The sequence below is a fragment of the Panthera leo genome, chromosome C2 (assembly GCF_018350215.1).
Source record: "Panthera leo isolate Ple1 chromosome C2, P.leo_Ple1_pat1.1, whole genome shotgun sequence".
NCBI classification, from domain to species: Eukaryota; Metazoa; Chordata; class Mammalia; order Carnivora; family Felidae; genus Panthera; species Panthera leo.
Window position 1 is genome coordinate 81129331 of NC_056687.1, and position 16160 is coordinate 81145490.

At 46.7% G+C, this 16160-nt stretch overlaps 1 protein-coding gene across 1 annotated transcript in view; it reads left to right on the plus strand.

Annotated features, from left to right (window-relative positions):
- DGKG (diacylglycerol kinase gamma) overlaps positions 1 to 16160 on the plus strand; it is a 202365-nt gene that overhangs the window by 105771 nt on the left and 80434 nt on the right. The window contains exons 18-20 of the mRNA XM_042955649.1: positions 455 to 544; positions 2609 to 2769; positions 11446 to 11510. Coding sequence (XP_042811583.1) covers positions 455 to 544; positions 2609 to 2769; positions 11446 to 11510 — 316 coding nt within the window. The remainder of the gene's footprint in view (positions 1 to 454; positions 545 to 2608; positions 2770 to 11445; positions 11511 to 16160) is intronic.

A 16160-nucleotide genomic window follows, 5' to 3' on the forward strand; every position in this document is an offset into this window, starting at 1 on the left:
GACTGGGCTTGGGAACACAGAGATCTGGATTTGGATCCTGACTCTGGACTTACTTTCCCCCTCTGAACCTCAGCTTCTTCATCTATGAGGAGAATAATAATACCTTGCAGAGTTGGTCTGAGGGATAAATGGAGAAAGTGTTAGTTATGATTACGGAACTACTGTTTTCAAGGTGTATGCTGTCACCCCAAAGGACAGAATTTGGATGAAATGAGGATAAGCAGGTGCAAGTTACAGGGAGACCGTCAGCTCAATATGAAAGAATCCTTAGTAGTGGTTCACACGCTGCAGATGGAAGAGACAGCTTTAGGAGGTAGTGTGTTCTCTCTCCATCATGGAGCTATTCAAGCAAAGAATGCTATGGAAGGGTTGAAGCATAAGATCAAGGATAGATAACCCAAAGTTTCTGTAATCCAGTGGCATATGATTTTCTCTTCCTCTGCATGGGCTGCAGATAAGGCCAACTTCGCAAAGCATCCACCGGTGGCTGTCCTGCCTCTTGGAACAGGAAATGACCTGGCCCGCTGTCTCCGCTGGGGAGGAGGTGAGTGTGCATGCAGGTGGCACTATCCTGGGGACAAGCACTCCAATTTCAAGGGATGCTCTGCAGAGCTAGGCTCAACTTCCCTTTTAATAATTACATTCCACAGAGTCATATCTACTCCGTGACCATTCCCTTGCCTTCCGCATCCTGCCGAGATCTGCATTTACCCCTCAATATGTCTACTATCTCCCTGAAACTTATCAGCGAAGAGCCTGCCTACCCTGGAAGGACATACTTGGCTTTAGGATAGTCTCATCTATCTCCCCCCACAGTACTCGCTTGAGTAGGGGCACACTTAGGCATTTTCTGAATAAAATTCCCTCCTCTGCAAATTATTGCTATTCTTCTGAACTAGGATTCAGAATGCAAACTGAAAAGCTACATTGCCAGCTACCAGGGGCATCCAGATCATCGTAGGCTCCACGTCCATTGGCGCTCCTTTTGAAATCCCCCTGTGGGGGATCTCAAACTAGTGACCAGCTTATGGGACAAGAGGCAAGAGCTACAGAGAACTCTGTAAACTGCAACAGAACCCATAGATCTGGGAATGCTCCAGAGAACAGAGGAGGCCAGGGCAGCACATGGAAGGGACCGAGCAGTCTGGCAGGCAGAACAGGGGTGGGATTCCAGATGGCTGATGCGTTCAGAGAGAATTCAAGGCCAGGCCAGGCAGCGGTCAGTGTTCGGAGCTGGGTATATGCCTGGTGGCAGGGGTAGATCAAGCAGAAGCCAGCCCAAAAGGAAGTCGGCAGGAACTGATGTCTTCAGCCACACACTGAGGCTAGGGAAGAGCCCCTCTGTTCCAGGGGAGGAAGCAGAATATAGCCCCATGCTCTGTGCATCTAGGCAGCATAGCTCAGCACAAATTTCATTCAGTAAGCACAGCCCTGTGCTCCCAGAGAGCCCCCAGGCCCTTAACTACATGGTGACTACCATTGCTATCTTGTGAGGCATCCCTAGGGAGCTGACCAAACTAGCAACGTGGAAATACTCTTCAAAGTTGCCCTGAAGGTAAGCAGGAACACAGAAGTGTTATCTGAAAGGAAAGACTGACTCTCCCACTAACCTCTCATGACTTACAATTCTCTTTCTATATGACTTTTCTATTGCATAAAAATTATCATAAATATAGAGGCTTAAAACAGCCATTTGTCAGCTCATGGTCCTGTCAGTCAGAAGGCCTGTGACAGCGTGACTGGGTTCTCTGCTCAGGGCCTCCCAGCCTGAAATGAGGGTGTTGGACAGGCTGTGCTCTTCTCTGGAATTTCTGGACAGAGAGTTTGCTAAGCTCATTCAGGTTGTTGGCAGAATTGAGTCTTTTGGTTGTAGGACTGAAGTCCCTATTTCCTTGCTGGTTGTTAGCTGGGACCACTATCACATCCCTGCGGCTTCCTTTTTCCTTGACAGATGAATTACTCCATTTTCAAAGCCAGCATCAGAGAATTCTCCCTTGAGAATTCCTCTCAAGCTTTGAATCTATTTCTTAAGGAACAGCCCAGTCCTTTCTAAGGACTCAGTTGATTAGGTCAGGCCCACTCAGGTAATCTCCCTTGCTTAAAGTCAACTGTGCCATATAAGATGCCTAATCATGGCAGTGACTGTCCTATCTTATTTATAAGTCCTGGGACTTTTGCAGGGTATATACCTAGGGGCTGGGGTAGGAAGGGATAGTGGGGTCCATCTTAAAACTCTATCATACTGTCCATCTGCAACATGACAAAGTCCTGGAATGAACCGTTTGTTGTCCTGTGTTCTCCCACCCAGCCCAATAATTCTCTAGGGTTTCTTTTAGCTACATAAGCCTGCCCAACTTTGGCCAGCTCCCACCACTACCCTGACTACTTTGGCTTCCAAATCTCCCATTTTCTTTCTATGCCCTATTGTTCTGTCCTTTTCCATGGCTCAGGGAACATAACTCTCTCTGGCCCCCAGACACACTGGTTGGTGGGGGAGGGTCTCCTGATCACAGATGCCCACAGGGTTCCCTGCCCTGACAGCTGCCTGTACATCAACAACAACTTAGCCTTTTTGCTCTGGAGACAAATGTAATGCCATGCTCCACAGGTTATGAAGGGGGCAGCTTGACAAAAATCCTGAAGGACATCGAGCAGAGCCCCTTGGTGATGCTAGACCGCTGGCATCTGGAAGTCAGCCCCAGAGAAGAGGTGGAGAATGGGGACCAGGTCCCGTACAACATCATGAACAACTATTTCTCCATTGGTGTGGTGAGTTGGTCAAGGATTGCCTTTCTGCATGGAAGAGAAATGTTTGGGTGGCAAAAAGGTTCTGGTCTTCTGTTGTCCCCCTCTGAGTCCCTGCTCTTTACCTCTGTCAGCTGCCCCCAGTCTTAACTTGGGTCCAAGCATCCTTGCATCTGGCCTAGGCATAGACACCTTGAAGGTCCCAAACCCTAGGTTATGGAGAAAATTATTTTCCCTATAATTTTAACTAACAAAAGAAAATAAGGAATTTTTTGAAAAACAAACTTACCCTTAGGATGATTTGAAACAGTTTTAAAAAAGCAACACCAGGAAATAACCAAGGGGCAAGGTCAGGAGAAGACTCTCATGCAAGCTTCCAGAATTGAGAATTCTGATCCTCCAAGGAGAACCATGTGGTCCCAAGCTGGCTTGGCTGGCTTAGCTGTCAGAATTCCTTCTCTTCTGTTCTTTCACCTGGGCTCAACTGAATTCCTGCACTCCAGGTGCTCATGAACCTCTGGGGGTGTCTCCTCCCAGCTGACCTCTCAGCTGAGCTCCATGCTCCTCCTTGGTGCTTCCATAGCCTTTTGCATTCACCCCATCAGTGCAGTCTCTGCACTAAGTTGAAGGGATTGGTTTACTGTGCCCTAACACACACCCCCAACACATACACACACAACCAACACACAGACACCCCCCACACACACCCAATACACACATGTACACACACTGCCCTAACACCCCCAACACACAGACACCCCCCACAAACACACACCCACATACACACCCAATACACACACACTGCCCTAACACACACTCCCAACACAAACACACCCCAACATAATACACCCAACACACCCCCCAACACACACCCCAACCCCCCCACACACACCCAACACACATATACGCAATATACCCCACTAACACACACGCCTAACACATACACCTAGTATACTCCCAACACACATCCCCAACACACACACACACACACACACACACACACACACACACACACCTGCAAGGTACATACACACACACACACCATACATACACACACATAACACACATACACCCAACACACACCCCTAACACATCCTCAACACACATACACACCCCCCAACACACCCAACACACATACTCCCAGCATACACCCCTAACACACACTCCTGATACGCTTACACCAAACACACTCCTCTAACACATACCCCCAAAACACACACACACAACACACATATACCTAACACCCCACACACACACACACATCCAACACACATTACACGCAAAACATGCCCCTAACACACACACCCAATACACGTATACACAACACACACACAACACACATACACCCAACACACACCCCTAACACCCCTGACACACATACACCCAACACACCCCTCTAACACAACCCCCAGCACACACACACACACAACACACACACACACAGAGCACAAGAACAGTGCCACACTCCTCTTTCTTCCTCCAGCCCCCAGCACATCTAGCACAACTCAGTTAGTTTGTTTTACTGAACTCAGCTTCTGGGCCTAAGAGGACTGGTGTGGACACTGTTTCCCAAACTGTTGAGAATGGGATCGGGGAGAAAAGAGAACCATCCATTCCATAGATAGAGCTGGGGTTTCGGAGGGGGATGCAACAAAGATACTAGCATTTATTGAGCACCTATTATGTGCTCTCCTCTACGCTAGACCTTATATATTGCAATCCTCATCACAGTCTTGTGGGTATCATTGTCCCCACAGTCCCCATTTTACAGATGGGGCCTCAGGACACTCGACTAGTGAGGGCTGGGAATGACACAGGCACCCCGTGCCTTACAGTCTTTCCTCTGTTTCCCCACCTTTGCAGTTACGCTGCCCACTTTCATATGCAAATGAGTCCCTCCAAACCAACCACCTAGGCCCAGATTGTGTGATACCTTTGCTTGTCAGCCATCCTCACCTGTGCCTCCTTTGAAATTGTTGGTGGCTTTAAAAGAAAAAGGAAGTAGAAGGGGAAAATAATAGGTAGCTTGGGGGAAGAGCAGGTTTAAGGAAAGGATTTTTATTTTATTTTATTTTTTATTTTTTTTAATGCTTTTTTTTAAAAATGTTTATTTATTTTTGAGACAGAGAGAGAGCATGAACGGGGGAGGAGCAGAGAGAGAGAGGGAGACACAGAATCCAAAGCAGGCTCCAGGCTCTGAGCTGTCAGCACAGAGCCTGACGCGGGGCTCGAACTCACGGACCATGAGATCGTGACCTGAGCCGAAGTCGGACGCTTAACCGACTGAGCCACCCAGGAGCCCCAGGATTTTGTTTTTTAATAAGAAGACTAAGAGAATGGCACCTGGGTGGCTCAGTAGGTTGAGTGTCTGACTTTGGCTCAGGTCACGATCTCACGGTTTATGGGTTCAAGCCCCACGTCTGTGCTGACAGCTCAGAGCCTGGAGCCTCCTTCGGATTCTGTCTCCCTCACTCTCTGCCCCTCCCCTGCTCTCACTTTGTCTCACTCTATCTCTCAAAAATAAATAAATGTAAAAAAATTAAAAAAAAAAAGACTAAGAGAGGAGCCACGGCAGAGGGAAGGATGTTTTAAAATATGTTGTATTTACTGGATTTCAAATTTACCATATTTATAGATTTTTTTTTATTCTTACAACTACACTGAAGGGCAGTATTCTCTCCATTTTGTGGGTGAGGAAACAGAGAGTCAAATGGAGGGGTTTGCTTTCATTTTCTGACTCCTAAGTCAGCACTAGTTTTCTGTGACTACAACAGAAGACAGAGGTATCGCTGTACCCACGGTCAGGGTCTGAGAGGATGGATGATTGGACTGGCAGCATATTAAGGGGACTCTGTGCCCCAATCGGGTTTATCTCCGCAGTTCTCCTGGCATCAGGTGGGGGAGACACCTTTCCCTAGGCCTCTTCCAGCTGTCCCCTCAGTGACCTAGGCGGACCCCTCGCTCCTTTTCTTGGCTTAAAGGCCTCTCTCCTTTGTGGACCACCAGCTCAGGCGCCACTTCCCCCAGTGGGAACACGCAGCCTTCAGCTGTTGCCAGTGGGACCTGCCTGACAGATCTGGCGTTCAGGAGCCTTCTGGAGTGTGGGCTTCCCATCATTACAGTTTCACCAACACTTGTGTCTTTTTCCTGTAGTAACCAGGGCATAGCTTGCTAACAGGTATTGAGTGCCTACTGCATGGCAGGTACAGCTCCCTGTTGGTAGGTATAGGCATTATCCTTTGGCACTTTGTCAGGAGGAACTGTAGCTTAGAACAATAAGGAGACAGGTAGCAGCTGGTGAGTGGAGCTGGAACCATGAGTGAGTGTCGAGCACCAGAGCTCACTGAGCTGTGGACCACGAGCCATGGGGCCTCTGCACAGCCCCCTCTGTCTTCAAATGCTTCCCCTCACAGCAACACCGTGGGGGGAGTCTCAACATCCAATGTGTGAGGGCTCACCAGTGCCCTTTGTCAGAAATGTAAATTCCGCCCCCATGACACATCCTAGTTTGTATTCTGATTTGGTTGGTTTGAGCCAGGTCTTCGAGTTGGCATTTTTAACAGGCCTCTGAGAGAATTCTGATGTGGATGGTCCCAACAAAGTCTTCAGTGAGTGGAGACACCCCATCAGAACAGAGAAGAATGGCCAAAGGAAGTGGACCTACACAGGAGCAGAAACCGGAACTGAGCTGGATGAAGGGGAAAAATGATAGAAAGGAGGGGACCCAGGCTCTATAAGCAGCCAGACAAACGGGAGAGCTGAGTAGCAGGGCTGGGTGCCCTGACTAGAAACTTCTAGATGGCAGCTTACAGCCATGGCTGCCTTCAGAGTCTTTAGCCCCACATCTTCTCTTTCTTAACACACTCAACTCTGGCTGCCAAAACATGATTCCTGATACCTCTTGGTCTGTCTCTACACGGTGCCATATGCAAGAAATTTCACTCACTTAGTATTTCCTGACCAGATGGATAAACACAACAAAAAGGAATAAACAGCTTCACATTAACTAGATAACCTAGCCGTAATCCCAAGAGTCATGATGATGATGGTTTTAATTCATTCTTACAAATAAGTAGGAAGGAAGGAAGTTGAGGGACAGGAGGAAGGAAAAGAAGACCATCTTATTGTCCCCCAAGGAAATGCATACAAACAGATTCTCCATCACACTCAGTGGGCAGGGTATTTATTTGCCTGGGGCTGACTTATAATAATCCAATCTGTTCATCTTTCAAGTTATAAAGAACTTCACGGTATCTTCCTCATGATTGTTTTCATACACCTTTAGCCTGTGTGTATTTAACATTCTATTGCGAATCAGTGAGGAACCAGGACTGTTTTTTATCTCCTTGGTATACCCTTAGGCTTCTCTCAATAAAATGTTTGCTGGGTTTGTATGCTCGCTCTTTAAAAGTTGGAAAGGGAAATTCTTGAGAAAACAAGTAGCCAACACGCAACCCTAACAGAATCTGGAGCTGACATTTGCAGAAGCTCTTCCTCCCTGTTTGACTTCCCAAACTTTGTAAGAGGAGAAGTAGGTATGTAAACCAACCCACAATTTACTTCCTTGTGATAATTAGAGTCAGATTCCTTTGGCAAAGAGAGCCTTGCAAAGTCTTTGCCTCTTTTGAAGGACCTGGAATATCTTAACTGATAACAGATGTCTGTTGCCTTGTGTGTATGAAGGCAATGACAATGACTGCTGCTGTGGTGGCCCCAGGTGGTAAAGATTTTGCCCTGACAAGTTCACCTGGTCCCCTTGGTGCCAACAGAATCCATGTAGTACATGGAGGGATAAACAGGACACACACTCTCCTGGCCCATCTAGAGAGTGACTGTGACCTCAGTGCCACCACATTTCTATCACCTACTTACATGCCGGCCCACTCCCAGTGAAGAACTGGGATAGTTGGCCCTCTCAGTCCCCCTAACTGATAACATCCATTGGCAGGAGATTTTAAACATAGTCATTCAGGCTGCTACTTCCTCTGGCTTCTCTGGCCTCCTCGTCCCTGGTCTTTATTTTTGGATTTGCAGAAATGTCAGGATGGCCAGGTATCAGTGACAGGAAGTTGGGGACTGTGAAATAATGCCTGGGGTATGTGTAACTCCAAATACCTCAAAGGCTTTGCTTTCACTGGGCCTTAACAGGAGGAGTGAACAGCTAATCCCTTGATTCAATGAAATCTATTTCTGATGCTAGGGGAACCCAGGGGCCAAGGAGAGGCCACAGGCATCACGCTAACCCACACACCATCTTCCACCTTCCAGATTGTATTTCTCAGGCTTCACCAGCTAAGTCTCCACCATGATGAGCCTCCTCCCCATTGGGGAATTTACCAAAACGTTATCATTTTCCCTGCAACTTTTTGGGTTTCCTCAGTGTCATGTTCTTGTCTGTCACCTGTGAGAGCCATGCAGGTACTAAGACAACGGGACTCACTGAGAGATGTCTTGGACAAGGGGTCTGCACTCTTTTTCATCCTGCAACATGCCGTAAGTTTTCAGAACAATCCAGGTTCCAAATCATGTGTTTTTATTATCTTCTTTGTCTTTTTATCAACGTAAGCTGCCAAAGTGACTTAGACCTGCATTTGTCCGGTATGGTAGCCGTCAGCCACATGAGGCAATGGTGTGCTTGCAATGGTCCTAGTCTAAGTTGAGAGATGCTATAAATACAAAACATACACCAAATTTCAAAAATGTAGTAGGAAAGAATTTTAAATATCTCCATTTTTTAAGGTTTTGTTTATTTATTTTGAGAGAGTACAGGCAGGGGAAGGACAGAGAGAGAGGAAGAATCCCAAGCAGGATCTGCGCTGTCGGCACAGAGCCTGATGTGGGGCTCGAACTCATGCACTGTGAGATCCTGATCTGAGCTGAAATCAAGAGTCAGACACTTAACCGACTCGAGTGTCCCAATATCTCAATAATTTTTATATTAACTACATGTTGCAGTGATAATATTTGTTGATGAAATATATCATTAAAATTAATTTCACCCTTTTCTTTTCACTTTTTTAATGTGGCTACTGGGAAATTTTCTATTTATTTCTTTTGGACAGCACTGGCCCAGACATCCAAATGTCTCAGAGTCCAAATGACTGCTGCTTATATTTGGAAGGGGCGCAAAAATCTTTTGGATTTTTAGTTTTACCTCAGGAGAGCACTACCCATCTTCTTTTCTGTACCCAAAACTTCGTAGAAAGACCCCCAGAGCGTGTGGCCTTCAGAAATGCCATCATTGCAATGCTGGTCCCCTTGTCCCTTCAGAACAGAAGTCTCATTTTGCTGTCATTATTACCAAGAAAGGTTTTGACTCATTGTAGCACTGGCTTCCAAAATTTAAAAGAAATCACGATTGAATGTAAATACACCCAGCTCAGTGCCCGGCACAGAACTCAACAGAAGGCACAGGTAAATCTCCAAGTAGAGAAACATGGTCAGAGTCAGAGTCTTTATTAGCATGGCCTTTTCAAGACTGAACAGCAAAGGAACTGCTCAGCTCTCCCCTGCTACTCTGTGTATTTGTCAAGCGATTATATTGGAACCACATGCTTAACTAATAATATGGTAAAGGCTGGTCTCTGTGAAAAACAGCTTTGCAAAACATAGTTAAAAAAAAAAAAAAAAAAAAAAAAAAAAAAAAACAACTCCGAATAATCAGAACTATGCAGAGAGTAGGAAGCCTGTGCACAGATTCTGGAGAATAAGAAAATCAGGAGCCAGTCACAACAGTCCTGGCAGAGGGTTGGAGGGGGGGGGGGGGGGGGTGCGGGGGTCGTGAAGTACAAATCATGCCAGGCAACATGTGATGGCTTTTTTCTTTCGTTTTCCTTCTTTCTTTTCTTTTTTCCTGACAGAAGAAAATTAGTGCTTCAAAGGAACACAAGTAGATGAAATGTTTTCTTGAATCCCAGAGAAGCATTTGACAGATGTCACATGAATCTTATTCAGGGTGTTCACAAACTTGCTCAGAGCGCGGGAGGGAGAGCGAAGCCCTTGCTGCCTGGGGGAGGAGCACAGGCCGCCCCCCACCCCCCACCCCAGGGATAGACGCTTCAGGGCCTTTGTGCATCGCCCACCTCGTGTCCACAGTGGGTGCCTAACCAGGACCTGCAACCCTCCATGGGACTTAAAGGAAAAACGAAACCATAACTAGAGCTTGAATGTTAAATTCCCAGAACATTATTTCAGCAGGCAGTGTTTGCCAACCACAAACCAAGCCCGTATCTTCAACTTGCCTCTGTAGTGGGCTCCTAGCTGGCTGGGCTCCTCTGCTAAGTATTACAGAAGCCCCTCTTTGCCCCCTAACTTGCTTCTGGACTTTCTGTCTTCACCATTAGCCTGTAGTTTCTTCACCACACACAGCGCATGCTCCAAAAAAGCTTCTTCACTGAACTCTACCTCCTGATGTGAAAAGAATAATGACAACAGTCAGAAATTATCTTTTGTGAGTCTGCATCAAGAAACGGAATTAATACACATCCACTGAAATGGAATTTCAGTTCTGTTTTAGCCACGCGGTCCAGTAAATGAGTTTCTGTAGCATTTTTCCTGCACGTGTCTGAGTCAGCTCCCTTGTTTCTGTGTCACTCCCCACCCCAGCCCAATTCGCCTGTTTATTTCTAAAGCCCACCGCCTGCACCCAGCGTGTTCACACGAGGACTGAGTGGCGAAGGGGCGGAACACATTCTCCTGCGGGAAGATGAGACTCTTAATGAGGGTGAAAGACCAAGTGTGAGGTGGAAAGATGAGCTCAATTTTAGGTCCGAAGCTCAGGGTTGGTTCTAGGGATCAGAGATGCTAAAAACAAGCATGAGAACTCGAGATGGCCCATGAATGTAGGCCGCAGATGGACTCAGGGTTGAGAAGTTCTGGTCAGGGGATGGAGAGCCTGGAAGCATGGCATCATGGGAGTCTTCCTAACTGAGCTCTGAGGTGCAGGTGGCCAGTAGCAAAGCAAAGGCGTGTGCAAATAGGAGGACAGCAAAGTGTCCATCGAGTGTGGTAGTGAGACTCCTCTTGACCTTGGGGAAAGTCCTTTCTGTGGAGATCAAGAAACAGAAGCCAGAAGTTTAAACATATTTTTATTATCCACAAAGCCTGTTATTCAATGCCACTAATTATTTCTACTGATATGGATGATTAGAGTTAATATATAACAGCACCTACCGACGTCAGTTTTCTGGTTTTGACAATGTACTGTAGTTACATAAGATGTTATTGGGGGAAGCTGGGTGAAAGGGATACAGGAACTCTCTGTACTATTTTTGCAACTTCTTGTGAGTCTTAAAATATTCCAAAATAAAAAGTATTTTTTTAAAAGAGTTAATATGGCAAGGCATTTCCAGAAATTCACACTCAGCTCCACACGCGGGCTTCTGCACTGCAGCTGCCCCCACACCCAGACACCCTCCCTCTCCTCAAAGGGCAGCGGCTGTCCCCTTCATTCACCCTGAACTGTGGCAGAGAGGGGAAGCTGCAAGGAGTCACCTGACATAGGCTCTACCAGCATTGGTGGCCTTAGCCCCTAACCTTGGACCTGGTGTTCACCCTTTGTGGGAGCCTCATGTTCTGCTCTCTGACATGGACTCTCAGGTTTGGGGGATTTTAGTGAGAGCCTGTGTGCTTCCTTTCCTTTCCGCATTGCAGGGTCATGACCACTAACCAGGTGTCTGCTTTCCTCTCTTTCCCTTTCAGGATGCTTCCATTGCACACAGATTCCACGTGATGAGAGAGAAGCACCCTGAAAAATTCAACAGCAGGTAAGAGTGCCCTAAGGCTGCATCCCCGGCTGCACTGCCCGCTGGCCCCTCCCCGCCCCTGGAGGCGCTGGCCAGACAGAGGCCTCCACCTGCTCTCACCCAAACGTTCTTGGCCCGGCCGCCCAAGGACTTCGCTTTCCTGCCACGTTGCTGTCGCCGGAAGGAGGGTTTCCATTTCCAAGCAGAAAACACTGTCAGAAACCTGCCCTCCCCTCCCAGAGGATGCTGTGCAGAGGGAGGGATTGCGGGGCTGGCAAGGAGGGCGTGGCGTGCCCGCCTTGAGGGGTGGGGATCTGCTCTTGGCTAACTGGAACCCTCTTCGGGGGCTTGGCTGCTTTCTCTAGACGGAAAGCTCCTGCAGCCCCAGCCCCCTGGAATTTCTCTGGGGAGGGGCAAGCAGAAGGGCAGGGGCCTCAGCTTCTCTCGGTCTCAAAGGGAGGTAGCCCGGAGGGCCGGGAGGGCGGCGCCTCTGCGTCCCCTGACAGCAGGGGGCAGCAGAGGGAGGCCCCTGCTGGCGCTGTGAGACCTGGAGCCCAGCACATTCCAGCCTCAGCCTGTGCACCCTGTGTGTAGCCTGGATGTTAGGTCCAAAAATACAAGAAGAGAGAAAACCAGATCTTTTGCAAACAAAACTAAGCCCTTCTTGCTGGCAGGAGCGAATTTGCAAGAAGTGAGTTTGACTGGCATATAGCTACCCCTGGGATTGTTGCAATACCTTTCTCCATTCTTCCTTCTTTATTTCTTCTCTTTGGTTCTCCATCTTTTTTCCTCTTTGTTGTGCCATTTCAAGATGACCATTGGATCCCATCCCACCCTCAAGCAGGTGGGTAGGAAGAATGCAGACTGAGCCTGAAGGGAGTGACTTAGTTAGCAGATAGGATCCTCTTCACAGCAGAGGCCCAGCCTTGTCTGAAGACATCTATTTAAAGCCTCACACCCCCAAAGAGCGCCACGATTTTCATCCCTACTCCTTTCCCCTGACCTCAATGCCTGGGAGGTTAACTGGGAAAAAGAAAGTCTTTAATGTAACATACTTCAGCTTCAGGAAAAGTGATCTGTGGGATCCAATAGCTGAACTCATCGTCTCCTTAGGGTGGGCATTCTGTCCCAGGAATATTCCATCTGGCTGTCTCACACAGCTTGTGCCCAACTCACAAATCACTATTAACAGGTGATTGTTAAGAGTGGGTCCAGCCCCACTCTTATTGCAAACACAGACTCACAGATCAACTGACCTTCTGTGTCACTCTCACATCCACACTAAATCTTCTTTCTCTTCTGTCCACTGTAGACTTTTTGGGTCCTCTTTTCACAGGGGTATCCTTATGCATAGTCATACACACGTACTTGTTAAGATGCCATATGCTTGTGAAATCCATAAGGGCTCTGTTCATGCATCCATTCAACACTAGCTTTTGAAAATATACTCTATGCCAGGCACTGTTCTGTAGGTGTTTTGGAGAGCCATGTGTAGGGACTGACCATCCAGTGCTGCAGACATGCATAGTGACTTGTGTTAAGTGATATGAATCGAGGTAACCTATGGGAAGGAACACAAAGCAAGGGCACGGAATTTGGTGTGGTGGGGCTTCCAACCATACAGATGCAAAGACCAGAAAACAAGGATGTATTTGCCAGGTGGACAAAAAAGAGAAGGGCTGTCCAGGCCAAAAGAACCAAATGTACAAAAAGATAACAAGGAGTGAGAGAAGGCAGAATGCTTGGGGTAGAGCAAGCTGTGCTGGTCTCTTGGCAGGGAGGAAGCAAAGCCCCTATAGTTTGTAGAGAGTGAGGAAGCAGAGGAAGGGAGAAGTTTCTCCATATCCCAGAAATCAATAGGTCAACATATGACATAAATAGAGTCATCTTCAGTTATTCACATGATTAACACAATTAGGAAGATACTTCTATCAGGGGAGAAAAAACAGTTGTAATTGCACGTTTCCTGGTGATCTGGTGACCGTTTTTCCTTCCCACTCCCCCAGTTCCATTAATAAGACTACTCTGTAGTGAGGTGCACACCCTTGCCCTGGTCGAGGTCAAGGTGGTGTGGTGGCCTGGGATGCCAGGCACCCAGATTTGTGTGCAAATCTATGTATCTGCAAGTAAGCGGAAACATAGTGGCATAGAGGTGGGCCCTGTTTCACAGGTCCTAGAACCCTTCCCAGTAAGAACTTTGAGTCCATGCTGCTTCTCCTGTGCCTGCTTGCTCATGTTGAAAATACTCAGGAGTGCCCAGTTTGTCCACTGAGAGGCAGGCGAGCAGCCATTTTCCCCAGGCTTCCTTATTTAGCTTTGGAGATGGTTTTAAATAGGCAGGTGGTTGTTGCCATGGTTACCCCATTACACCAGCGGCTAAACTTAGGAAGGGCCACAAGGGATAGGAAGAAAGCTTGATACCCGGGATTTGGAAATGTAAACGATATTATCAAACAAGGCTTCATTTTACTCGGCTGAACTTAGGTTTTCCAGAGAGTAGTCACTGCTTGGCTGGATGCCCTTACCATTAAGGTGCAGGACTGGGCCCTCAGGGATAACCCTGAGGTTCAATCTAGGGTGTTGTAACTTGTTTTGTTTTGCTTTGTTTTGTTTTGAACTTGGCAGTGTGTTTTGAACAGGGCTAGCATTTATCAGGAAGCTCGAATTTTTCACATTGCTCATTCAGTTTTCTTCTCACAAGAATTTTTAACCTGAGGTACAAAGGCTGCAGGAGCTCTGAAAACACTTTGAAATTATATGTAAGACATTGAGTACAATTTTCAGGAGAGAAAGTCCATAACAATGAGAAGGCTCTCACAGGGACCCATAGCCTTCAAATGGCTAAAAGTCACCATTCTGAGGCTTCTTTGAATCTTAAATGGGGGTTGAGTTTTGGTTGGGGTTTTAGGAAATTCTTCCTCCAGTGGCTTCTCCCCACAGGTTGTTGCCAGAGAAGGTAGCTGGTTGTACAAAACGGAGTTATGTCCCTCTTGGAAATAGCTTTGTTAACGGAGCAAGAACCGGACCCAAGGATGCAGGAACATGAGCCATGTGTGATGGGCAAGGAAAAGAAAAGCCTTTAACGGCAGAGATGGGGCTGTATTTGGTACACTGTACATCCTAATCATCGACAGGCTAATAATTAATTGTTAACTTAGGAATATTATGAAAATTATCATCTTGTAGTTGGCATACACGTACAGAAGACAGATTTGATTTAAATGAGGATTCTAACATGTGTTAGAAGGTGTTCTAGGCTACAAGGGTAAATAAGACCCGGTTCTTGCCTTCAGGGAATTCACAGTCTAGCAAAGAAGGAAGAATAATCTTCAAATATTTTTTACAAAGTGATTTTCACATACAAGGAGGTCCCATTTTGTAGGTCACATAGCATAAAAGAATTTGGATAGTATAAGACACTAATTAATGGTTGTATCCCTACATCACCTGTAAATGAATTTAGAGTACAGAAATGGTGTTATAAGGGAACCAAACCAACTATTTTTTGAGCTCTTACCAGGTGCCAGGTGATAAACTAGGCTCTTTAAATACATTAGATTACTGAAATCCCATGATCACCCTACAAGGCAAATATTAGATTAAGGCATTTTACAGATAAAGACACTGAGGCTGGGAGAAGCCACCCACCTGAAGTCACATCTTTTTTTTTTTTAATAAATGTTTATTTATTATTTTAAAAAACTTTTTTTACATTTACTTACTTTTGAGAGATGGAGAGAGGCAGAACATAAGTGGGGGAGGGGCAGAGAGAGAATGAGACACAGAATCTGAAGCAGGCTCCAGGCTCTGAGCCATCAGCACGGAGCCTGATGCGATGCGGGGCTCGAACTCACAAACCGTAAGATCGTGACCTGAGCCAAAGTTGGACGCTTAACCGACTGAGCCACCCAGGTGCCCCAGTGTTTATTTATTCTTGAGAAGGGGAGGGGCAGAGATAGGGAGACAGAGGATCCAAAGCCAGCCCTGTGCTGACAGCAGAGAGCCCACTGTGGGGCTTGAACTCACAAACCATGAAATCATGACCTGAGCCAAAGTCAGACACTTAACTAACTGAGCCACCCAGGCGCCCCAAGTCATGCATCTTTTTAAGCGCCAGAGCTGATGCAATTCTAAGTTAGCTCCTCCAGAGTTCAAACTCTGTTTTCTGTACCTGATATCTCCCATGGATTTCATTTATCAAATATCAAACACTCTGATTGGTACTATATGCATGATCCCACTCAACAGAATAACATGCAAATTAAGTGCTGCTATCCCCATTTTAGAGATGAAAATATTAGGGTAAGGAGGATAGAGCTTTTATCAACTCTATCCACCTGAGGATTGCCTCTCGTGGGAAAATGCCTGCTGAGTGCCAAAGGGGACAACAGGTACACCATCCATTCTTAACTTATGTGGTATGACTCTTCTCCCTATCTCAATGTCCACAGCACAGAGCAGCACCGATTATGTGATTTGTGTGACCCAGTGCAATGTTAAATACAGGATCCCTTGTTCAAAATTATTAAGAATTCCAAGTCAGTGACAGCAGAGCATTAATTAAAACAAGTACAGAGCCCTTCTAAGTGTGGGGCTCCTTGCAGCTATGCAGATTTCACTCCCATGAGCTGGCCCTGGCAAGGAGAGAAGAATTTATTTTTTCAGTAACCT